This window comes from Phallusia mammillata, chromosome 1 (genome assembly GCF_965637545.1).
Source record: "Phallusia mammillata chromosome 1, kaPhaMamm4.hap1.1, whole genome shotgun sequence".
Lineage (NCBI taxonomy): Eukaryota > Metazoa > Chordata > Ascidiacea > Phlebobranchia > Ascidiidae > Phallusia > Phallusia mammillata.
Window position 1 is genome coordinate 34,101,987 of NC_137252.1, and position 25,811 is coordinate 34,127,797.

The following is a 25,811-nucleotide window of genomic DNA, read 5'->3' on the forward strand; positions in this document are numbered from 1 at the left end:
GATGCGGTAAAGTATCAGCCAAAATTTGCCCCCTCTTGCAAAATTTTCTGCCGGCGCCCATGTATGTTAGTGTTTAAAATGTTGTCAATGAAAGTGCATTGTGCCCCGAAAAAAACACAATAACAAATAAACAAAATAAAACGAGGCCAGAAGCATTACACTTACAGCAAGTAAAATCTGTTATCAATCTGATTAATTTTTAACCGCAGCCGCACTTAGCCGATATTGACACATATTGGTTGTCATATTTATTCGCTTGACTGCAATGAAACACAAATATTGGTCTTGCGCCGATTGTAGGTACACTTGTCGTCATTCGTAATGTGTTGCTGCTGTTGAAACTGATTTAAAGACTACTCGTAAAAATGAGAGACACCATTATCTGTTGCTTGCTCTGTTTGCTTGGAGCTTCCAATTCGAGTTCTGTAGTGGAAAAACAGTCGCCACGGAATGGTATTGATTCCATCAATCAAGGTATTGTATTTCTTTATTTTGTTTAAAGCCTTATAGCTAGTTTAGGTAAGAGTTGTAAGCCGGGATGGACTTTTTAAGTCAGGTTCGAGCTTGTTGACTAAAATCTGGCTTAAATCAGGCGCAAATGTACACTTTACTAGAGTTTGAGTTGTATTTTTTTAATGTTCTAAGCCCTAATTCAAGCCTTAAACCATGGGTGGGCAACCTGCGGCCCTTCATTAAAGGTTGTGCGGTCCGCAGAGAGGCTTGGATTTCAAAAATACTGGCAAACGAGTTCAATTATTACATATTTTTGAGATGATTAATGCGCCTGATGCTAGTTTTCTGCGATCTCGCAAAATGTGGCTTGAATCAAATACGAATTATACTTGTAGTTAAGCATATTTGGTAAGAAGGACAGCAAAATCTCTTTGTGTTATACACATGTGCGGCCCGCGATCCAATTTTGATATTCATGATTGGCCCTACAGTAACAAAGGTTGCCCATCCCTGCCTTAAACAAATTAGGCCTGGTGCCATTAGCTGCTTGGGATCCAATATGTTGGGCCCAAATACCTGAAGTGTTATACAACATAGTGACTGTTGACCATTAGATTTTGTTGTAATTTGTCTGGGGTAAAGTTACGTACTACTATAAAATATTTTTTAAACAACACAAATTCGTGGCTTAATACCAATTCAAATCGTGTTTAACCTAAAAAATGTTAATAAAGGGGTAAACCTACACAGTAAAATTAACATGTGGCGTCTAGTAACTATATCTATTGTTTTTAGAGTTGACAACTTGTCTGGGAATATGCAAATGCGATGAGTCTGTGGGGTTGGTTGATTGTTCCGATGCTTTACTTCACAAAATACCTCCGTATCTCCCTTGCCCAACAAAGATCCTATACTTGAATAACAACCAGATTCAATACATTGATTCCGAATCATTCCAATGCTTAAACTTGCTGGAGATATTAGATTTAAGCCAAAACGAAGTTTCAAAGTTGGACGAAAACAGTTTTCAGCACTTAAAGAGCTTGAAGAGTTTAAACTTACGAGAAAACCAAATCACAGAAGTCGGAAATAATACTTTTGCAACTTTAAACAACACTTTAGAAGAACTGGATATGTCAAAGAACCAATGGGCTCCTGCCGACTCGGACATTTTCCAGAAACCGATGCTGCAATTAAAGATTCTGCGTTTAGAAGAAGCCGGAATTCAGGACCTATATTCCTCCATATTTAATGGACTGTCCTCACTTCAAGTGCTTGACCTTACTACTAATATCATTAGCAGCTTGGGAACTGGGGGAAGTGCCCTTGCTGGTTTAAATAGCTTGGAAGAACTTTATCTCGACAACAACTTTTTTGCTTTCATCCCACAAGACAGCCAATTTCGGCATGTAAGGGAAACGCTTAAAGTTTTGTCGTTTGTGGGTCACTGGCGAATAAACTCGGTACCACAACTTAACTTATCCAAACTAGAGATATTCAATGTTTCGGGCTGTGCGCTGACCACTTTAGCGAACAACACATTATCTGGTATGCCAGCCTTAACGAGACTTGACATTTCTTACAACGGAATTCAGCTACTGCAATCACGTTCGCTCGTTGGTCCCCAATCTTTAACGCACCTCTACTTATCCTATAACTCTCTAGTCGCTTTTCCGTACCGCGCGTTGGTCGAAGCTCCTTCACTAAAGCACCTTGAAGCCGATTACCAGAACCTACTCAGAATAGGAGTAGCCCCTTCGATGTTACCGCACGATTTTCTGGCGAACTTGGAGTATTTGTCACTTGAGCGAAATCTCATCATGTCAATTGAAACCGGGTCGTTTTTCAGCCGTTTGAGGGCGCTCAAAACCCTCCGTCTTTCCTACACCCAACTTAGTGAAGTGCCGCATGCCGTCAACGATATTCCGGCTTTGGAAGAATTGGTTTTTGATGGGAACTTAATTACTAGGTAATGTGGCTAAAAGTAAAATTGTTTCGTCTCGATAAAGGCTGTTATCGTAAACAACTCGGCAAATGATAAGAAACTCAAGTGCACAAAATCACAATTGCGTTACACACAAGTATAATGGATTGTTTTTTGTTATTGTTTTTTTTTAATCTATTATGCATTAAACCGTTCATGGTTTTTTTGCCAAGGTTTTTGTATAAATTCAAATTCAATGGCAATCCGTAGAATTTTTTTACCACAGTTCGGCAAATCTCCTTCATTGCACTTAATCTTAGAGATGCAAGTACAATAAATTTTTATTGTTATTATAACCTATTTGAAACTTGCAATCTATGATATCTAATGTTAATGTGCTTTACGCGGGCAACACTTGTAACACAGTTTCTAGACTTTTTACAAATTTTTAGACTCGCTTCGTCGTCGTTACCAGTTTTCAAACCGACATTAAAAAGTTTAAAAATCCGCGCATCGTCCTTACTTGAAGAAATCGAAGACAGGACTTTTGCAATGTTTGGAAACCTACAATCCATAACAGTAACCGACAATGAACAATTACAAAACATAGCCAAAGACGCCTTTGTGGGTTTAAACAGTCTGACAGAATTGGACCTCACCAACAATGCTCTGCAAACCAGCCATTCAGAATGGTTTCAAGGTAAAAACTATTTTAAACGACTTTTAGTTGGCTAATTTTTTGTCGGTAGGTAGCAGCATTGCTGTTGGGTTTTGGTAAAAACGTACCATATATATAAACGCGTAGTGGTAATTTAAAATCCATCTCTTGAAATATGCTTGATTTGCTACCAATACTCCAAGCATATGTTCGCGAATTTTCTATGAAACATCGGCGAAAAAACAAAACTCGATATCTTGACATAACCCAAAGGTAACACAGACACTATCAAACTTGACACAGGGGTAACACATTGAAAAAGTTTACCTGGATATATGGATAAAAATAAATTTCTAAAACACCTATTTTAGCTTCAATCACTACGCAGTGTATAAACATATTTACGATTCAAACTGAATCTTTTTACAAAGATTCTACCGTTGCAGATAAAACCCTTCAAAGCTTTCTCTTTTCTGGCAACAAACTCTTCTGCGACTGCAGCGCTCAGGATTTTCGCGACTGGCTTGGTACGGAACAATACAGCAACATCACGTCTACTGACGACATATTTTGTTACACACCAAGGTTTATGCGAGACCAATCCCTTATGTCGATGACCAATGAAGAACTAACATGCGGTTTAAGCTCTTGTCCAATTGAATGCCTTTGTCTTGACAACGATTTTCAACCGTAAGTGATAGAAAATTTGGTTAGTAACATTGTTTGCTTGTCCAGTATTACTTTGCACTTTGCTGGTTAAATCTGGCCATCTTTCTGACAACATATTACACACTTTCGAAACCCGGGATACTTTCAAGGACGAATCCCAATCAGTTTCGTATGTCTGTATGTGGGTAATGCACGCCAGGCATCTCGACCAAGTCCTGTCTTAGACTTTGCAGTTACAACACTGTCGCCTCCTTACGGTCTTGTAAACGCAAGAGAGGTGGGATTAGAACTAACAACAGTGCTGGATTAACCATTAGGCAAAGTAGGCACGTGCTATCTACAGGCTAGTCAAAAATCCAGGCCAAAAATCCAATCATTGTCTTTGTGACAATGATTTGGCAACACTGATAATTCTAATTTTTAGTTGGCAACCCTGATTTTCGAGCCACTTATAAAATGTGCCTACAGGCCAGCAGACCCTTAATTCGGCACTGACTAACAACCGTGAAAATATGTAAAGTCGGCGCCAACCATTTGGCCAGCTACTCAATATTTCTAAGCGCTTTAAACATTTAATTTACCAGTACAATATTTAAAGATCAGATACAAACACAAAGCGAATGCAGTCTGTCATTTATGGCTTTTGGTTAAGTTTAGCTAAAAGCAAAACGCATACAGGATTTAAAATGCTTAATTCAGGCTTGAAATTTCCTCAGAACCACATCAAGCATCGTGAGATTAGATTGCAGTCAAGCCGAACTTACAAAAGTACCGGAAAATCTGCCCAACACAGCGCAAGAACTCAGACTCGATGGCAACCAGCTGACTTTACTGAATAGAAGTTTGCTTGACATGGACGCTATCAGCGTGCTATACTTATCGAACAACCAGATATCAAGCCTTGATGTAAGTTTCTGTATTGTTTAATTACGTTTAACGCAATACGTTGAAACATAGTCTAAATTTTCAGTAATTGTAAAATGTCATAAAGTAAATACACATTTTAAGGCAGTATTTTTCCAGTAACGTACACAAGTTAGTTGAAAATGTGTGCATGAAATGTATGTTTTGTGTTTTTCTTACACAGCACCATCCTAACTAAACCCTTTCCTGAAATAAATAGTTCTATTTTGAGTCCAATCGAAATTTGTACGTGGCTCGTAATCATAAAATATTTGGTAAAAACTTAACCATTTTGACCAAATTGACCCAATCTCGGTTTTGCAGGAACAAGAGTTTGCGAAACTTACACAACTCAAGCAGTTGTATCTACAAAACAACAGGATACAGGAACTCCATTCTGCTATGTTTCGTAACTTAACAAACTTAGAAGAACTGAGAGTTGACTCAAATTGGCTTCAAACATTGGACGGAGAAATTTTTCGGAACTTAGGAAAACTTTTGTCATTGGACGCATCGAAAAACAGTTTGTCAGAATTGGGTGATAACACATTTTCCGGCCTTGTGAGCTTGGAGACTTTGGTTTTAGCTTCCAACATCATAAGCCAGATTCATGAAAACGCTTTTAGTACTCTCATAAAGTTACGAGTTCTTTATCTTGCCAATAATCGAATTGTGACTATCCCGCCGAATTCAGTTTTAAACTTGCCTGTGTTGGTGAACGTCGATTTAAGTGACAACAGATTTCAATTATTGAATTCAAAATTTCTATGGTCCGAATCACTGACGCTTTTAAATATGGAAACAAACGTGTTGGCCAGCATTGAAGACGACGCTTTCGCGGGTCTACCTAGTCTCCAAACTGCTCGACTGGGCGACAATATTATTTCCTTCATTTCTAAACAAGCTTTCAGAAACTCAACCAGTTTCGTGACTCTTGACTTGAGCGTCAACTCTTTTACAGAGATACCAGCTGAATCCTTTGAACCTTTAACCAAACTTTACAGCCTTTATATTGACAACAATCCTATTACTTCTCTTGCTGTTAATACAACTTCTCTTAATCTATCACAAGACTACTTGCCAAGTCTGAAGTCATTAAGTGCTGCCTTCACCTCCGTTGAAAATATCGGTGAAAGTTCATTTTTGTCGCTGGTTCCCGGCCTTGAAAGTCTGATAATGAACGATTGCGCATTTAAGGAGTTCCCCACGCGAGTGTTGGAGCTTTTGCCCGAGTTAAAGAGTCTGGTTTTGGACTCGAACCGGTTTGAAGTAATCCGCACAGAAGATATTGCTTACCACGAGAACCTGGGCACACTGAGTCTACGCTTTATGAAAGAGCTTCGTAAGGTAATGTCTTTGGAAAACCACTGAATAAATTTTGCATTCGGCTAAACAATCGCTATTGTTTTTAACAATCTTCATTTTGTATTGACTGTCACAACAGAGATTGTTAAAACGTTTACAACAAAACGCTTTTACCTCATGCAAACTGCGCGGCATTTGATTTTTGATCAAGTTGCTTTTTAAGTCAGTGTATTGGGTTCATGTCATATTACCTGTTTGTCGCCTTGTTTTAACACTTAGAAACCAAAGTAATAATCAATGGAAATATTTTTTTTAAGATAAAATAGTAATTGTTTTAAGACGAGGCTACAACAAATAACAGTTCTTGTCTTTTTGCCTGGACATTTCAGTAACTGTTAGGCGATAAATTATTGGCCAGGGTTGCGTCTTAACGATCACCGATCGAATTGCGTTGCAAAACTTGCAGGGTCTGCTAACTTGTATCTGTAATAAAGTAACAAATTGAGTAACAAATTTTTCATTTGCGATTTTAGATTGAAACCGCAGCATTTTCTGGTCTTCCAAATCTCACCAGCTTAAAAATGTCGGAATGTTCGATAAGCAGCATCGCCTCTGATGCTTTTGCAAACCTCACAAAAATAAAGTCGTTAGATTTTTCACAAAACCTGCTCACTTTCCCTGATCAGCTGTGGTTTGAAAGTTTTGACTCGCTGACTTTGTCATCCGTTTCTATGTGGGGAAACCCATGGGTTTGTAACTGTTCCTCTCTGGATTATCAACAATGGTTGCAAGGAAATGGAAGCAGGTTTTCTGCATATTCTCTCGCGATATCTTGCTACGATCCTGTCTACTTTAAAGGTATGTATGTTTACTTTAGGATCAAGTGAGTGGTGAATAGTAGTTTATTGGGTGAGTGCACTGATGCACCGAAGTTTCGTTTGGCCGAAAGATTTCGGCCGAATACGCTGTTTTAGATGTTTCAGTTTCGGCCTGAACTTTTTTGAAAATTCGGCCGAAACCGAACTTATTGATTGTATGGAATTAATGCCTAAACTTTCATTTTCGCCAATACGAAATTTGATAAATTAACTAATTGTTGTATCTACATAATACAAATCACGTGGTCTGCAAAATAGTACAAGTTTAGTAAAACGTCTGCATTGTGAAAGCGATTTTGGTTTGTCATGATTGAGTTCACTTGCATCAACAACACACAATTCAGTTGAAAACATCCATAAGAACAGGATTGTCGGTTCGGCCTCATGTCCGAATATTCGGTTTCGGCCCGAACCATTTTAGACGGGTTCGGTACAACTGTTTAAGTGGGTGAGTCGGGAAGTTTGCATGAGTCAACGTGTTAGTAAGTGAGTGAGTAAGTAATTGGTTGATTGAGTGACTAAGTAACAGTGCGCTAGTAACTATATAATTGAGTGAAAAAATGTAAAAGTTATACTAGTTATGCAAAGCAAACCGATAAAATTATTTTTTAGGTACGCCAATTGAAGACATTCCGAGCGAGTATTTGTGCTTCGACGGAGTTATTACTCGTCCCGATACGACAACTCTATCAAATGGAAACGAGTTAAACACGACATCTGCAATGATGACCACCACAAGCGGCGCTAGTCGTCGTTCGACGAAATTTATTATTTTTTTGACTTTGTATTGTGCTTTGTTGGTTTGGCAATAAGTCTTTACATTGATGAGTAATTAACATGTTAAATTTAGCCTTATGGAGCTTTTTTGGCAATTTTATTTTTACAAAAATACAATTGCCAGGAGAGCTCTATAAAGTGTATGTGTTCAATTTAGGTTTGTGCGAAAGCTGTTGTCGACACTGATTATTTCCTGTTTTGCAATGCCGTTGTTTCGTGTACAATGAATTATCATAAATTTAATTAAACGTTTTCGCTGATGATTTTCGACCTTTTGCATTAATGACAAACCCAGCGCTGGTTTGATAGTTTGGAATAAAATATATTTAAACCACGATCAATTGTAGTACTGCGACAGTTTACGCAGTACCGAAACCGAAAACAATCTGATTTCAGAGGTATGGTTACAGACAGGCGGATAAAATCAACAATTTTAAATGGCGTAATAATTTTGCTGATTATATTTTGACCTAAACGGAGTCTTCGAAATGCGTATTTGATTTGGAAAATATCGTCAAAACAATTGCCGTACAAGACAAAAAATCAACAAATTTATCAATCATAGTGTGCAATTCTGTCCTCTTGCTGATAACAAGAAAATTTATGACTTTTTGGGCGACTTCAACCAAACTTGAACTTCTGAAATAAGTATTTCAAAATCCCGAGCTTGGTATTGCAAAGCAAATGGGATTTCCTCTGTCTGAATAAGTTCCATTTTGTCAGACAGAATCTCCTTGATAGTTTGTGAAGCTGTAACCGTCTGTCCGTCTTTGTCTAAAAATCCACCGATCCAGTTCTCCTAAATTTGTTAAGCACTTTGTTAACAACGTGATACACCAGTGTTTTAGCTACCTAATATTTTATAATGCATGTTGCAAGTTGCGAAATTAACATGGAATTTACGCAAATATTAGCAACAAAAGTTAGCATTTGTTTATTTTTAAAATGAGGCGAAAATTGATTGAGTTGCCTAAATCTTAAATTGATGCTGGTTATTTTAAAAACCCAGTATGCAGTTTGCCGTTTCGTGCTTATTGTATTGCGGAGGCTACAGACTTGACTGAGTTTCACAGTTCATTCTTAACAAAGCTTATGACACAACCTTTGGTGTGAAATCTTCCAATGGGTCATGTGGAGACGCGATCACACAAATTCCATAATCATCCAAAAGGTTAGGAAGGTTCCTTAACACTTTTATTGGGTTCTCAAGACGCCCAATCACGTTGCTTATCACTACACAACCGAACGTGCCAATGTCAGAAGGCAAAGCCTGGACATCTCCCAACTGAAAACTACACCTGCTTCGGTCCTAAACAAGTTATGTATGTTTAGTCAAATACATGATAATGAAGTAAAGGTTCTTTTGAGCCTGCTATCACAACTCGCAAACAGATGCAAACTTACAATTGAATCTGGTATCTCAGCCAGCATTTCTTTTTTCAAGTCACCCTCTTCACCAGCGTAAATTTTTGCTTTTCCGTTTTCCTTCAGTTCTTCACAAAACTCAATGAAGCCTTTGCAATAATCGAACCCGATAACTTCATCAAATTTCGCTGCCAGGTTGAACGTGACACCACCAACGTTGCATCCAAGATCCAAAGCTCTTTTGTTGGTGCACGCCTGGGTACAAACATGGAAAACTGTATCAGCAATTAACAATACACGGAAAAATGTTCAATATCCGGGTCAACCCTAACGTTTGTTTTATGTAGACCAGCGATAACGGCACCAGAGTACATTGGAATCGAGGTAATCCTGCGCCTTTTTTATAAACGGTCCCTTTAAGGTTAATTTAATAAACGGTCTTTTCAAGGTTTGACGCACAAGGTTTAACACAAAACAAAGTTAAATAATAAAAATTACCCCGTCAACAGAATCAAGAGACAATTTAGACAGCTTCTCGACAAATTCGAAAGTTTCTGCTGGAATAAATTTGCTCCAACGCTTTTTGAGGTGGCGGGCGCCATAATGCATTCCTGTGAACAGGTTTAACCAGTCCATATGGTTTTTAACATAAAGAGACTCCATGATCAACATCAATAACATAACTACACAAAAACAAGTCGGATTCAGTTCCTCATTACTTACTAAAACAGATCGATATGTTTTGATAAAAAACTTCATGATGAAAATGAAATATTTACAAAACACATTTTTCTCCTTTTTATTGCTGGTTCAACACCCATGGACAACGTCTTCACACATGCCCACCAGGTACTGAAGTTGTACAGCAGGATCAGGACACCTTTTACAATCTAATACCAATTACCGACATCTTACATGAAGTTTGGGGAGTCTTGTTTTAGCTTGGGAACAGCTATCAAACCAAAAAGTTAAAACAAGTCGCTGATCGAATGTATAAGTGCTTTGCACCAATGCGTGCCCTGGGTACCAATCTGCATCAGCCGAACTGCGAGAACATGAAAATAAAATCGTAATAATTCACAAAGACAACTTTTCATCAATCGTTCGCATCTATTTTTAAAAAATGCGACTACCAAATAATGCTTTCCTTGACTTGTGTCGCGTAATTCAACATAGACTGGTTTCCACTTGGTTCAGGGCTAATTCTTTTTCTAAAAGTTTTATCAAACATCTGCTACTCAAGCAGTTTCTTTTTTCTCACACGGCGCGGTTTCCTGGGAATGCGACAAAACGATTTGTCTTGTCGTGCAAGACAAACTTCAGCTTTGTATTTCGAAATGAACTGCATGGTTTAGTGTTGGTAGTCAGCAACATAAAAACCTACGGGTTCAAGATATTGCCTCAGGAAAATTCCGGTGAAAGTTTGTGCTCGCCGATGTTTACTTGAAGCAGATATGTTGATGTTAAACGGCAATGTCTGGTACATGCTCAGTCGTTAATTAGCATTGTCATAGGCAAGACAAATCAAGCACACCTCGCTAAATGCGATTAGCAACACGCAACCGGACCGATACTTAATCCCACATATCCAGGATTTTTACTGACTGTCAGGTGACTGTCAGGTGCTACGATGTTTTGTAAAATCGATCTGGCCCTTGTGTGTTTTTCGACACAAACTTGAAGCACTATTCGGAACTTGGCTGCAACAGATCGGATGACAATTCTACAGGCTTTATCAGATGTCAATGTAACCATCCGTCGTCTGTGTTTAGCGTTCTTCTGAATCTGTTCCATTGCAGCACTTAGCAATAAAATCAACATTTTTGTCTCGATGTTGCTTGTTGTTTTGTTTTTTTATCAAAATACGCCTATATTATTTATTTGACATTTTTATTCACAATTTACAAGTTGTACAATGAATTTTAACTGTATATTATGATGCAAAATCTTTGTATTGGGGGCATTTCTTCCAAACTTGCACTTCTGATACAGCCAGTTCAAAATTCCGTTTTCTGTATTGATTCACAAACGGGATTTCTTGGACCTCAAGCAATTTCATCTTTTTGCACAAAATGTCTCTGATAGTTTTCGAAGCAGTGATCTCAGTTCCGTCTTAGTTCAAATACCCCCCGAGCCAGTTCTCCTGTGACATAACTTTGATCATTATTATGCAACAATTGCAGTATTATGCAATAATTGCAAGAGTTCGACATGACGAATTAAACTTACGGATCCGGCCCGCGACGGGGTTTTGAGCGGCCCGCAGACAGTTTCAGGTCTTACATGATAATGTGGCCCGCGGCCACAGTCTGCCGCAATCCCCCACTACTTGCTTACAGCGTCAAATTGTAGTTGTAACGGACAGTACGCTCCACAATAGCAAAAAAAATTCCCGCCGTTGCTACCATTGTACCATAAGTCCATTGTTACGACATAACTGCCAGCCAAGTGTGGCCTGCTTTCACGGTTTCCTTTGTTTCCACACGTATAGGCAGGGTTGCCATACCGTCCTTATTTCTAAGATTGTACCATAAGTCCATTGTTACGACATAACTGCCAGCCAAGTGTGGCCTGCTTTCACGGTTTCCTTTGTTTCCACACGTATAGGCAGGGTTGCCATACCGTCCTTATTTCTAAGATTTGTCCTTATTTTGAAGGGCTATGTCTTAGAAAAGTTCATTGTCCTTATTTCTAAGAAATGTCCTTATTTTTGACTTGAGTCCTTATTTTGTCTTATTTTCAACAATTATGAGTCAAATTCCTGCTACAAGTAAAAGTAAACCTAGACCTGAGCTGTTGTAAGATGCACGAAACATTTTCTCCGGACAAGGGGTTGCTGGAACAGACTGTTTCTGGCCAAAATATAGCATATGAAATGTCATGGCTGGTATAAATGCAAAGATTTGTTCAAAAACGCTTGTTTTTGTTACGTATGAAAATTTGATTTTTCGATTGTCCTTATTTTTGGTTTCAAGTCGATGGCAACCCTGCGTATAGGCTATAGGCTAGTTAGTGTTTCAGCAGTATCTCTAAGTCTGTGGTGTATGCATTAAATTTGCTGTGGTGAATAATTTTATGTTATATCAGTTAGATTGTTTGGACTGTATTGTATTTGTGATGTTCTTGAATGTATTTGGTTTAGGTCAGGGTTCTTCAACGGGGGCGATATCAAATTTTACATTTTGTTAATTTGGTTTCATGGTTACAGATGTATCTGTCACTTCTATCAAACTAAAAAAATCTGTAATGTTAAAACCATATTCCGTTTTTCTGCGATTCAGACCCACGTTACAGCTTGAGTGGCATGAAATCGTCGTTTATGAAATTCATTTAACAAATTAAGCGCTTGTGTTGTAGGAGTTGGGAACAAACTTACAAACATTCTGCTATACCTTCACGGTTTGTTCAACGGCTCTCAAGTCATCGTAGTGTTTATTTTTTGCGATAGGGCGAATAGACAAGCGATCAGTTTTTTGCGCAGCATAGAATTTCCATTGTCCAATAATACACACAAGTTCCCCTGAGCACACCGAGGACCACTGTGAGCAGCGTTAGATGTGCCACATACAAATTTAACCGTAGTATACCAAAAGTTCCGTTTTCGTCTAAAACTCAGATTGTGCGCATCTATAAAGTCATATATGTGATCACATCCATATGAGTTAAACTTGTCAAACTCTTGTATCGGTTCGTGCAAGTTTGTTAGTGCTTAGTCATAGTAAAAGCCTCAAACACGACGTGGGTCAGAAACGGTGCATGACGGCCGGATTTGACCAGATTTAAACTCACATGAAGGAGGTATTACAAACAGAAACAGAGCAAATGAAAAAGCGGGTCAGCAGTTGTTTGTCTAACTGACCGGAGGCAAAGTAAAAGGTTTACGAGCTTCTTAAAGACGCGGTACGCGACGAACAGTAAGTTGTTGTTTACCACTTGTCGTGGCAAGGCGGGAGTTGTTTTTACAAGTGAAATAACTTTTAAGCAAGAAAATAATTTACAGTTGGGCTATACAAAGCATATCATATCTTTAGCTAGAGTTTCTTTAAATAGGTCGACAGATTGCTACTGCACATGGTGCTATGATAAATTCTCTAAATGCTTTGAAAAATGAGCATGTTTCCATTTTGTGTACAGTGTCGTTATAAGTTAGTGGAAAAATGGAGTCACTTTATGCTAAACAACACACAGGCTGGCTAAACCAGTATGCTGGAATGCACTACGGTGCCCGTTACCTTAAAAAGCGTTGGAGCAAATTTCTTCCAGCAGAAAATTTCGAATTTATCGAGAAACTTTCAAAGATGTCAATTGATGCTGTTGATGAGGTAACTGGACACAAGAAAAGTTTGTTCAATTTATTTATTTGCTTAGTCATTAGTCATTATTTTTTACCCAGGCGTGCACCAACAAAAGAGCTTTAGATCTTGGATGCAATGTTGGTGGTATCACGTTCAACCTGGCAGCTAAATTTGATGAGGTTGTTGGGTTCGATTGTTCCGAAGGTTTCATTGAACTCTGTGAGGAATTGAAGAAAAACGGAAAAGCGACAATTTACTCCTGTGAAGAGGGAGAACTTGAAAATGAAATGATGGCTGAGATACCAGATTCCATAGTAAGTTGATTTTGTCTGTCAAGAAGAGGTTCAATTCTTTTTATTCGTCTCTTGCTTGGAATGAAATATTAATCAACCAATTTTAAATAATACAAAACTTTAAAAAAAAAAATTCTGCACAAAGAAATTGCGACTACCAGGGTTGGTACATCTTCGAAAACCGTTTCCCATCAACCTTTTAAACCCAATGAGTTTTGTTTTTCTTCCCTTAGGACCGAAGCAAGTGCAGTTTTATGTTGGGAGATGCTCATGCTTTGCCTTCTGACATTGGAACGTTCGGTTGTGTGGTCATAAGCAATGTACTCGATCGCCTCGAGAACCCGAAGAAAGTTTTAAAAACAATTCCTGACCTTTTGGCCGATCGTGGTATCTGTGTGATTGCGTCTCCTCATTGCTCTTTGGAACCATTTACACCAAAGGTAAGGCTTAGTTCGAAGTAAACAGCAAAGCCAGATAAAGCCAAAGAATAAGATATATATTACTTATGAAAGATGACCTACTTAAAAAGCAATCAATAATTCGCATAAATTCTGTTTTATAACCCATTTAAACAAAGAGAGATGAAAAGTGGCATCTGAATGAGTGATTTATTACTTACACAAACTGATCAGTATTACGTGCCTGTTCTATAAAAGTAGACGCATGTCACAGTGTGTCGTATAAAAATCACTTGAGGTCGAACCGTAATGACTTTTTCATCAATCACAAATTTCTGACAAAGTGCGCACACTCATTTTGCTGAGTCGAATTGTTGACCAAAACCAATCAAGCCTTACTTGACCCGCAATAATGTTACTTATTAACGGGTAACAAATTTAGGAGAACTGGCTCGGTGGATATTTGAACAAAGACGGACAGACGGTTACAGCATCACAAACTATCAAGGAGATTCTGTCTGACAAAATGGAACTTATTCAGACAGAGGAAATCCCATTTGCATTGCAATACCGGATTCGCAACTTTGAATTGGCTATTTCTGAAGTTCAAGTTTGGAAAAAATACCCATAAAATAATTAACAACCCTGCAAATATAGGCTACAACTTAATCGGCTATTGTACAATCTAATTTACAGAAGTCGACTATTCTTGTGGATTTTGTTAATAAAAAAACAAGCACACAACTTGTTTAAAAGTGACAAATAAGAAAATTTACATATTTTCGATATTGCGATGTAACTACCATGCGAAGAACTTACCAAGGTGTTAAAACCGTGTGACACCATGTGATTAAATTACCCATTAAAACAAGCGCGCGCTTTGATTACCATGTGATGAAATTATTCTTTAAATTAGGGTTAATGCTTTACGGGTCTTTATACAGATAGTTATTTATGGTTTATCAGTGTCATTTTGAATTCACTTACTGACTATTCGGTAAAAAGTTCGTGTAATATTTTAGTGGTCTATGGAAAAAGTTGAATTGGCCACACTGGCTGGATAAACAGTTTACAAACCATATGTTCGAAAAGTTGACTTATCAAATAAAAACAAGAGTCCCATAGTGTTTGGACTGTAACGAATACCCTTTATTGCAGTCACTTCAACAATCGCTGTTGTCGTTATAGTGTTTCAGCGCATTCTAAAAGTTGTCTTTGCACACTGGCGTGAATGGAGTTTATTTCGCTTGGTAAAACAAACTGTAGCAGCACTATTAAGCTAAAATGCCACCAAGCCGGAAATAGACGTGAGTTGAGACGTTATAAAGCGCGACAAAACTACGGTCACAAACAGTTAGAAGCGCGCTGCAGCTGTGGTCACTACATAGCTTTATATGAAGCAGGAAATCGAGAGTGAGGTTGGCGCGTTAGGAAATCAAGAATGGCGATGACAACAAATTTTGATAAAATGTATTATCTACCTACAAGTTATTGATTTTTTTAGGTGTTGTTATTATTTTATTATTTTCAATTACAGTTTTTCTCTGAAGTAAACATAGGTTGAATGGTACGGTTTTATCGAAGCAATAACAAATGTTTTACAGCAAGGAAACGCAAAGTTGTATAAACCCAAAATTCATTTTTTGAAGCAGGTTCAATTTATAACTCTTCACCAAAAGGCCGAATGTAATGTAGCTGGAGATTATTTTAGATTAATGTTGCAGTCGGGTACACGGTTATTTATCTGAGATGAAACAAAGTGTAATAATCTGTACAAAAACACTATACAAAAACAAGTCGGATTCAGTTCCTCATTACTTACTAAAACAGATCGATATGTTTTGATAAAAAACTTCATGATGAAAATGAAATATTTACAAAACACATTTTTCTCCTTTTTATTGCTGGCTCAACACCCATGGACAACGTCTTCACACATGCCCACCAGGTACTGAAGTTGTACAGCAGGATCAGGACACCTTTTACAATCTAATACCAATTACCGACATCTTACATGAAGTTTGGGGAGTCTTGTTTCAGCTTGGGAAACAGCTATCAAACCAAAAAGTTAAAACAAGTCGCTGATCGAATGTATAAGTGCTTTGCACCAATGCGTGCCCTAGGTACCAATCTGCATCAGCCGAACTGCGAGAACATGAAAATAAAATCGTAATAATTCACAAAGACAACTTTTCATCAATCGTTCGCATCTATTTTTAAAAAATGCGACTACCAAATAATGCTTTCCTTGACTTGTGTCGCGTAATTCAACATAGACTGGTTTCCACTTGGTTCAGGGCTAATTCTTTTTCTAGAAGTTATTTCTTCTGCACTTTGAATGTTTTATCAAACATCTGCTACTCAAGCAGTTTCTTTTTTCTCACACGGCGCGGTTTCCTGGGAATGCGACAAAACGATTTGTCTTGTCGTGCAAGACAAACTTCAGCTTTGTATTTCGAAATGAACTGCATGGTTTAGTGTTGGTAGTCAGCAACATAAAAACCTACGGGTTCAAGATATTGCCTCAGGAAAATTCCGGTGAAAGTTTGTGCTCGCCGATGTTTACTTGAAGCAGATATGTTGATGTTAAACGGCAATGTCTGGTACATGCTCAGTCGTTAATTAGCATTGTCATAGGCAAGACAAACCAAGCACACCTCGCTAAATGCGATTAGCAACACGCAACCGGACCGATACTTAATCCCACATATCCAGGATTTTTACTGACTGTCAGGTGACTGTCAGGTGCTACGATGTTTTGTAAAATCGATCTGGCCCTTGTGTGTTTTTCGACACAAACTTGAAGCACTATTCGGAACTTGGCTGCAACAGATCGGATGACAATTCTACAGGCTTTATCAGATGTCAATGTAACCATCCGTCGTCTGTGTTTAGCGTTCTTCTGAATCTGTTGCATTGCAGCACTTAGCAATAAAATCAACATTTTTGTCTCGATGTTGCTTGTTGTTTTTTTTTTTTATCAAAATAGGCCTATATTATTTATTTGACATTTTTATTCACAATTTACAAGTTGTACAATGAATTTTAACTGTATATTATGATGCAAAATCTTTGTATTGGGGGCATTTCTTCCAAACTTGCACTTCTGATACAGCCAGTTCAAAATTCCGTTTTCTGTATTGATTCACAAACGGGATTTCTTGGACCTCAAGCAATTTCATCTTTTTGCACAAAATGTCTCTGATAGTTTTCGAAGCAGTGATCTCAGTTCCGTCTTAGTTCAAATACCCCCCGAGCCAGTTCTCCTGTGACATAACTTTGATCATTATTATGCAACAATTGCAGTATTATGCAATAATTGCAAGAGTTCGACATGACGAATTAAACTTACGGATCCGGCCCGCGACGGGGTTTTGAGCGGCCCGCAGACAGTTTCAGGTCTTACATGATAATGTGGCCCGCGGCCACAGTCTGCCGCAATCCCCCACTACTTGCTTACAGCGTCAAATTGTAGTTGTAACGGACAGTACGCTCCACAATAGCAAACAAAAATTCCCGCCGTTGCTACCATTGTACCATAAGTCCATTGTTACGACATAACTGCCAGCCAAGTGTGGCCTGCTTTCACGGTTTCCTTTGTTTCCACACGTATAGGCAGGGTTGCCATACCGTCCTTATTTCTAAGATTTATCCTTATTTTGAAGGGCTATGTCTTAGAAAAGTTCATTGTCCTTATTTCTAAGAAATGTCCTTATTTTTGACTTGAGTCCTTATTTTGTCTTATTTTCAACAATTATGAGTCAAATTCCTGCTACAAGTAAAAGTAAACCTAGACCTGAGCTGTTGTAAGATGCACGAAACATTTTCTCCGGACAAGGGGTTGCTGGAACAGACTGTTTCTGGCCAAAATATAGCATATGATATGTCATGGCTGGTATAAATGCAAAGATTTGTTCAAAAACGCTTGTTTTTGTTTCGTATGAAAATTTGATTTTTCGATTGTCCTTATTTTTGGTTTCAAGTCGATGGCAACCCTGCGTATAGGCTATAGGCTAGTTAGTGTTTCAGCAGTATCTCTAAGTCTGTGGTGTATGCATTAAATTTGCTGTGGTGAATAATTTTATGTTATATCAGTTAGATTGTTTGGACTGTATTGTATTTGTGATGTTCTTGAATGTATTTGGTTTAGGTCAGGGTTCTTCAACGGGGGCGATATCAAATTTTACATTTTGTTAATTTGGTTTCATGGTTACAGATGTATCTGTCACTTCTATCAAACTAAAAAAATCTGTAATGTTAAAACCATATTCCGTTTTTCTGCGATTCAGACCCACGTTACAGCTTGTGTGGCATGAAATCGTCGTTTATGAAATTCATTTAACAAATTAAACGCTTGTGTTGTAGGAGTTGGGAACAAACTTACAAACATTCTGCTATACCTTCACGGTTTGTTCAACGGCTCTCAAGTCATCGTAGTGTTTATTTTTTGCGATAGGGCGAATACACAAGCGATCAGTTTTTTGCGCAGCATAGAATTTCCATTGTCCAATAATACACACAAGTTCCCCTGAGCACACCGAGGACCACTGTGAGCAGCGTTAGATGTGCCACATACAAATTTAACCGTAGTATACCAAAAGTTCCGTTTTCGTCTAAAACTCAGATTGTGCGCATCTATAAAGTCATATATGTGATCACATCCATATGAGTTAAACTTGTCAAACTCTTGTATCGGTTCGTGCAAGTTTGTTAGTGCTTAGTCACAGTAAAAGCCTCAAACACGACGTGGGTCAGAAACGGTGCATGACGGCCGGATTTGACCAGATTTAAACTCACATGAAGGAGGTATTACAAACAGAAACAGAGCAAATGAAAAAGCGGGTCAGCAGTTGTTTGTCTAACTGACCGGAGGCAAAGTAAAAGGTTTACGACCTTCTTAAAGACGCGGTACGCGACGAACAGTAAGTTGTTGTTCACCACTTGTCGTGGCAAGGCGGGAGTTGTTTTTACAAGTGAAATAACTTTTAAGCAAGAAAATAATTTACAGTTGGGCTATACAAAGCATATCATATCTTTAGCTAGAGTTTCTTTAAATAGGTCGACAGATTGCTACTGCACATGGTGCTATGATAAATTCTCTAAATGCTTTGAAAAATGAGCATGTTTCCATTTTGTGTACAGTGTCGTTATAAGTTAATGGAAAAATGGAGTCACTTTATGCTAAACAACACACAGGCTGGCTAAACCAGTATGCTGGAATGCACTACGGTGCCCGTTACCTTAAAAAGCGTTGGAGCAAATTTCTTCCAGCAGAAAATTTCGAATTTATCGAGAAACTTTCAAAGATGTTAATTGATGCTGTTGATGAGGTAACTGGACACAAGAAAAGTTTGTTCAATTTATTTATTTGCTTAGTCATTAGTCATTATTTTTTACCCAGGCGTGCACCAACAAAAGAGCTTTAGATCTTGGATGCAATGTTGGTGGTATCACGTTCAACCTGGCAGCTAAATTTGATGAGGTTGTTGGGTTCGATTGTTCCGAAGGTTTCATTGAACTCTGCGAGGAATTGAAGAAAAACGGAAAAGCGACAATTTACTCCTGTGAAGAGGGAGAACTTGAAAATGAAATGATGGCTGAGATACCAGATTCCATAGTAAGTTGATTTTGTCTGTCAAGCAGAGGTTCAATTCTTTTTATTCGTCTCTTGCTTGGAATGAAATATTAATCAACCAATTTTAAATAATACAAAACTTTTTAAAAAAAATTCTGCACAAAGAAATTGCGACTACCAGGGTTGGTACATCTTCGAAAACCGTTTCCCATCAACCTTTTAAACCCAATGAGTTTTGTTTTTCTTCCCTTAGGACCGAAGCAAGTGCAGTTTTATGTTGGGAGATGCTCATGTTTTGCCTTCTGACATTGGAACGTTCGGTTGTGTGGTCATAAGCAATGTACTCGATCGCCTCGAGAACCCGAAGAAAGTTTTAAAAACAATTCCTGACCTTTTGGCCGATCGTGGTATCTGTGTGATTGCGTCTCCTCATTGCTCTTTGGAACCATTTACACCAAAGGTAAGGCTTAGTTCGAAGTAAACAGCAAAGCCAGATAAAGCCAAAGAATAAGATATATATTACTTATGAAAGATGACCTACTTAAAAAGCAATCAATAATTCGCATAAATTCTGTTTTATAACCCATTTAAACAAAGAGAGATGAAAAGTGGCATCTGAATGAGTGATTTATTACTTACAAACTGGTCAGTATTACGTACTTGTGGTCAGTAGGTAAAGTAAACGCATGTCACAGTGTGTCGTGTAAACAGGTCACTTGAGGTCGAACCGTAATGACTTTTTCATCAATCACAAATTTCTGACAAAGTGCGCACACTCATTTTGCTGAGTCGAATTGTTGACCAAAACCACTCAAGCCTTACTTGACCCGCAATAATGTTACTTATTAACGGGTAACAAATTTAGGAGAACTGGCTCGGTGGATATTTGAACAAAGACGGACAGACGGTTACAGCATCACAAACTATCAAGGAGATTCTGTCTGACAAAATGGAACTTATTCAGACAGAGGAAATCCCATTTGCATTGCAATACCGGATTCGCAACTTTGAATTGGCTATTTCTGAAGTTCAAGTTTGGAAAAAATACCCATAAAATAATTAACAACCCTGCAAATATAGGCTACAACTTAATCGGCTATTGTACAATGTAATTTACAGAATTCGACTATTGTTGTGGATTTTGTTAATAAAAAAACAAGCACACAACTTGTTTAAAAGTGACAAATAAGAAAATTTACATATTTTCGATATTGCGATGTAACTACCATGCGAAGAACTTACCAAGGTGTTAAAACCGTGTGACACCATGTGATTAAATTACCCATTAAAACAAGCGCGCGCTTTGATTACCATGTGATGAAATTATTCTTTAAATTAGGGTTAATGCTTTACGGGTCTTTATACAGATAGTTATTTATGGTTTATCAGTGTCATTTTGAATTCACTTACTGACTATTCGGTAAAAAGTTCGTGTAATATTTTAGTGGTCTATGGAAAAAGTTGAATTGGCCACACTGGCTGGATAAACAGTTTACAAACCATATGTTCGAAAAGTTGACTTATCAAATAAAAACAAGAGTCCCATAGAGTTTGGACTGTAACGAATACCCTTTATTGCAGTCACTTCAACAATCGCTGTTGTCGTTATAGTGTTTCAGCGCATTCTAAAAGTTGTCTTTGCACACTGGCGTGAATGGAGTTTATTTCGCTTGGTAAAACAAACTGTAGCAGCACTATTAAGCTAAAATGCCACCAAGCCGGAAATAGACGTGAGTTGAGACGTTATAAAGCGCGAAAAAACTACGGTCACAAACAGTTAGAAGCGCGCTGCAGCTGTGGTCACTACATAGCTTTATATGAAGCAGGAAATCGAGAGTGAGGTTGGCGCGTTAGGAAATCAAGAATGGCGATGACAACAAATTTTGATAAAATGTATTATCTACCTACAAGTTATTGATTTTTTTTAGGTGTTGTTATTATTTTATTATTTTCAATTACAGTTTTTCTCTGAAGTAAACATAGGTTGAATGGTACGGTTTTATCGAAGCAATAACAAATGTTTTACAGCAAGGAAACGCAAAGTTGTATAAACCCGAAATTCATTTTTTGAAGCAGGTTCAATTTATAACTCTTCACCAAATACCGAATGTAATGTAGCTGGAGATTATTTTAGATTAATGTTGCAGTCGGGTACACGGTTATTTATCTGAGATGAAACAAAGTGTAATAATCTGTTTTAGCATGACTTGTAGATTGCAGTCTGACACAGCGAAAACTAAATTCTCGCCTTAAAGAATATTTAACTGGCAGTCAAAAACATGAAACTTATAAAGTACGCCTCATGCGAACATGTTGTGGTATGTGAACCTAGCATTAATTTTAATAACGCTAAATAGTTAGTTAGTCGAAAGAACCTACGGTTGATTTTTGAAAGTTGCCCTATTAATTCTAGTCCGAAACGTTTGTTTGGTATTTTCACAACAAATACAAAACACTAGAAAAGAAAACGAAAAAGGGTGGAGAATCGGAGGTTTGGCGCGATAAACGATAAACAAGGAGTAAAAGGACCAGTTCTTAAAGCAGCTGTCAATTATGAACATGTCCATGCCTGGTTTTGAGTCAGACACCCCCGGCCATGGTGGGTGAACGTGCCATGATTCCCGAAACAACCTCGGATTTACAACAGATGTTTAGACAGATGTATATGCTGGCATATAGCGTGTTTTGCAACATTTAATGTTTCTGTCATTGCTATTGACAACATGTTACGCAAGATCACCTAAGGTAAAAGGAAAACATTAAAACGGAAATCACAAAACTGAAGTAACGCGACAACAGACTCGTGGACTAAACAAACACCAAAATAAACACGTATTACAAACAACACGCCCTACGCAAGTGATGCGAACCACGTAACGATTTATTAAACTGGCGAAATATGTGTACATAAGGGACAAGCCGTTGGACAACGCATTTAGAAGTTTTTTGAACAGTTATAGCTAGTTTTTTTGAACAGTTATAGATATGTAGCAGAGGCAGGCATTGGTGCAAGGCGTTGTTAAAAACTTTCTGTGTCTTACAGGCAGCAAAGAGAAACAGTATAAAGCGCTCAGAAAGTGTGATAATAGTTACATTGTTGTTGCCACTAAAAAATGGAGCCACTTTACGCTAAGAAACACTCCGGTTGGCTGAACCATTTTGCTGGAATGCATTACGGTTCCCGCTACCTCCAAACACGATGGAGCAAGTTTCTTCAACCAGAAAACTTCGAATACGTCCCGAAATTGTCAAAGTTGTTACTAGGCGCTGTTGACGAGGTATTTAGAAATTTCTCAATGAAAAAAAGTGTTTACTAGAAGACTTGATTCTGTGTTTCGCGGCTTTATAGCCAAATTCAACTTTTGAACAATAATAAACCGGAAAAGCATCTTGTAAATCACAAAGCATATTACAATTATCGTATGTCTTGTAACTTTGAAGTAGATGTAGCCTATATTTAAAAGGCAACAATAATTGTAAAAATGCGTAATTGTTTATAGCAGTGGTCGGCAACCGCGGTCCGCGGCCCGGTAACCAACTCCTCGCGGACCGGTACCGGGTATAATTTTTTAGGTTAAATGCTACAAAACATTTTGCCCATGTATCTCGGCCATCACAAACTAATTTAAGCGTTTTTATAGCGATATATTTGTAGTTTTTTGAAGACCGGTCCGCGATAAAATTTTGGTTTCAAAACCGGTCCGCAGTGCGAAAAAGGTTGCCGACCCCTGGTTTATAGTACCAAATGGATAGAAGAACCAGTATCACCTATTTTTAAGACTTCACTTTATTTTGCTATACATGAATTATCACATGCTTTTACACTATGCTTCGTCCCCTAATTAGGCTATCCACATTTATGTTGTATCTTTTCCCAGGCGTGCACCAACAAACGAGCTTTGGATCTTGGTTGTTGTGTTGGTGGTGTCACGTTCAACCTGGCAGAGAAATTTGATGAAGTTATCGGGCTGGACATTAACAAAGGCTTCATAGAGCTCTGTGATGCATTAAAGGAAAACGGAAAAGCGAAAATTTACTCGTGTGAAGAGGGCGAACTTGAAAGAGAAATGATGGCTGAGATACCAGATTCCATAGTAAGTTGATCTTGGATGTCGGTTCTAAGAAGTTGTCGACTTTGCGTGACTCTTCATTGTGCGATCGTCGCAAGAATTCACCCAACTAATCTTATGGCATTGTTAAAACCCCTGAAACCCAGTGATTTATGGGAATACGAGTTTGCATAATGTTTTAACAAAAGCAACATAACCTTAATTATGTAGATCGGACACCTTTTTCATTGAAAAACCCACTTATTTTAAAACACGTTTCCTTAAGGGCCATATATCATATTTTTCTAAACTTCGATCTGAACTAAATGTTTGATCGGCTTCAACGCAAGACTTAGAGTAGGAAAAAAGGAAAGGAAAAACGCATGAATTCAAATTTATCAATTCAATATCAGCGGAATTGTTCAATGTTTCTTCAATGTTTTAGGACCGGAGCAGGTGCAGTTTTATTTTGGGAGATGTCCATGCTTTGCCTTCTGACATTGGAACGTTCGGTTGCGTCGTAATGAGCAACGTAATAGACCGCCTCGAAAACCCCATGAAGGTTTTGAAGAGCTTGCCAAGTCTCTTGGATGAAAACGGAATCTGCGTAATTGGTTCACCCAACAATTTTTTGGAAGACTTCACTCCAAAGGTAATGTCATTACAGTTTGCAAACAATAAGAATAAATATTGAATTTACATGACATTAGTAAAACTTCTGCTAAGTGTAAAGTCAGACTCTAATCAAGGCCGTAGTTAAATTTAGATCCGAAATGCCCGGCCTAAACTTTGCAACCAAAAACCTTTAACCTTACCTAGGCAACCCCTTGACCTTATATGTAGTGAATGAATTTCTCAAACATTTAGGAGAACTGGCTTGGTGGATATGTGAACCAAGATGGACAAGTAGTTGAAGCAACAAATTCTATAAAGGAGATTCTGTCTGATCAAATGGAACTCATTCAGACTGTGGAAATTCCATTTGTTCTGCAATATCGATCGCGTGCATTTGAGCTGGTTATTTCAGAAATCCAAGTCTGGAAGAAGTCGCCAAAAGCAATCAAATAGCCTTTATTGTAACTTACAATTAAACAATGTAAATTAAGAAAACGATTGCTTTGTTGCCTTGTACAGAAAAATCAATAAGCATTTTAATGTCTTAAGATTTAGTTACTTAAGGCGCAAAAATGGTGTTCTTTTAATTTAAAAACTTGCGCAATAAAACAATATGACATTGTGTATGGTTTTATTTCAAAGCTTGTACCTAAGAGACCGTTCTGTAAAAGATTACCTTGGACTTTCAGCGTCAAATCCCGCATTTCGGACACTTCTTTAGAAATCATATTTTTTGCTTTCAAACTTGGTCGCGGACTGTGCGTCGTGTTGATAATTAACTGGACGTTATACAATCTCCGAATCGCAAGAGTGTAGAGATTGTAGAACCGCAAAAAAACGTGTTTCCAAACAACTAGAACAGTGTTGCATCACAAAAAATCTGGTTCATGTCGACATGTTTCTTACAAACGCCAAGCTTTCCGCAAGGTTTACAGAAAGTTATAGGTCAATGTGCATGAGGAAGATGCAAGAAATCTTAGCCTAGTCCTGTGGTCGGCAAACTATGGACAGCAAATTGGGCCTCGACGTGTAATTAAAAATCAATATTATTACGTTATTTGATGGTGTAACCCAGGGGTGGCCAACTTGCCAGTCGTTAAGATCGACGAAAATTTTCTTAATTGTACGCGATCGACTGATCAGTCGTAATTTAGGCTGACACTAACACAAAGCAATAACGCAAATTTTTTCATGCGATTTGCTTGACAATTGCCACATATTTATGGTCATGAGTTTTGTTGGCAAGCATCACCTAGTTATTACAACAATAAAACGTCGCATATGCACACAATTTTTATCAAAGTAGTCAGTGGGAACTTTTAAATCTCCCCAATCAATAGCAACAGCTTCGTTAAAGCAAACACTCAAGTTGTGACGACAAACATTGTAGTTGTTACGACATAATTTGGTGCCAAAATAACAATTGTTACGCAACAAAGAAAGTGACAATTACTTAGGTATTGTCTTATTACACATGTGTGCGTTGTTTCAAAATGACAGAAGTGCTGTTTTATAATATTTAATTTGTTTTTCAATTAATAAGCGTTTGATTAGTTGTGGAGAATTTAGTGGCGATCGACCAGTCAAAAGCAGGCGATCGACCAGTCGATCGCGATCGACGTGTTGGCCACACCTGGTGTAACCGCTTTAATTT

General features: G+C 38.0%; 5 protein-coding genes across 8 annotated transcripts; 4 read left to right on the forward strand and 1 right to left on the reverse strand.

The window, feature by feature from the left end:
- The first annotated feature begins 365 nt into the window (after positions 1-365).
- LOC145211730 (uncharacterized) lies at positions 366-7,602 on the forward strand. Its single transcript, XM_080080059.1, has 9 exons — positions 366-474; positions 1,249-1,555; positions 1,706-2,422; positions 2,830-3,077; positions 3,482-3,725; positions 4,421-4,610; positions 4,932-5,954; positions 6,446-6,770; positions 7,403-7,602. Exons 1-9 carry the CDS (start codon positions 366-368, stop codon positions 7,600-7,602), a joined length of 3,363 nt encoding a protein of 1,120 aa, XP_079936185.1.
- A 403-nt stretch (positions 7,603-8,005) lies between these two features.
- Positions 8,006-10,257, reverse strand: LOC145209112 (uncharacterized). Of its 2 annotated transcripts, none has more exons than XM_080079359.1 (4): positions 9,656-10,257; positions 8,972-9,187; positions 8,670-8,876; positions 8,006-8,366 (listed from the first exon to the last, which is right to left on the reverse strand). In XM_080079359.1, the coding sequence occupies exons 1-4, from the start codon at positions 9,689-9,691 to the stop codon at positions 8,169-8,171; spliced, it is 657 nt and encodes a 218-aa protein (XP_079935485.1). In that variant the 5' UTR covers positions 9,692-10,257; the 3' UTR covers positions 8,006-8,168. The 2 variants fall into 2 exon arrangements, with proteins under 2 accessions (XP_079935485.1, XP_079935484.1); XM_080079358.1 differs by lacking the exon at positions 9,656-10,257 and adding an exon at positions 9,431-9,649.
- A 2,628-nt stretch (positions 10,258-12,885) lies between these two features.
- LOC145232629 (uncharacterized) lies at positions 12,886-14,587 on the forward strand. Of its 2 annotated transcripts, none has more exons than XM_080097302.1 (4): positions 12,886-13,254; positions 13,326-13,541; positions 13,754-13,977; positions 14,361-14,450. In XM_080097302.1, exons 1-4 carry the CDS (start codon positions 13,090-13,092, stop codon positions 14,383-14,385), a joined length of 630 nt encoding a protein of 209 aa, XP_079953428.1. In that variant the 5' UTR covers positions 12,886-13,089; the 3' UTR covers positions 14,386-14,450. The 2 variants fall into 2 exon arrangements, with proteins under 2 accessions (XP_079953428.1, XP_079953420.1); XM_080097294.1 differs by having other exon boundaries at positions 12,891-13,254; positions 13,754-13,960; positions 14,361-14,587.
- Positions 14,588-18,866: 4,279 nt separating this feature from the next.
- Positions 18,867-20,660, forward strand: LOC145232646 (uncharacterized). Of its 2 annotated transcripts, none has more exons than XM_080097320.1 (4): positions 18,867-19,248; positions 19,320-19,535; positions 19,747-19,970; positions 20,359-20,448. In XM_080097320.1, exons 1-4 carry the CDS (start codon positions 19,084-19,086, stop codon positions 20,381-20,383), a joined length of 630 nt encoding a protein of 209 aa, XP_079953446.1. In that variant the 5' UTR covers positions 18,867-19,083; the 3' UTR covers positions 20,384-20,448. The 2 variants fall into 2 exon arrangements, with proteins under 2 accessions (XP_079953446.1, XP_079953438.1); XM_080097312.1 differs by having other exon boundaries at positions 18,876-19,248; positions 19,747-19,953; positions 20,359-20,660.
- A 200-nt stretch (positions 20,661-20,860) lies between these two features.
- On the forward strand, positions 20,861-24,781 carry LOC145232618 (uncharacterized). Its single transcript, XM_080097283.1, has 4 exons — positions 20,861-22,771; positions 23,372-23,587; positions 23,988-24,194; positions 24,410-24,781. Exons 1-4 carry the CDS (start codon positions 22,607-22,609, stop codon positions 24,608-24,610), a joined length of 789 nt encoding a protein of 262 aa, XP_079953409.1. The 5' UTR covers positions 20,861-22,606; the 3' UTR covers positions 24,611-24,781.
- The last annotated feature ends 1,030 nt before the right edge of the window (positions 24,782-25,811 follow it).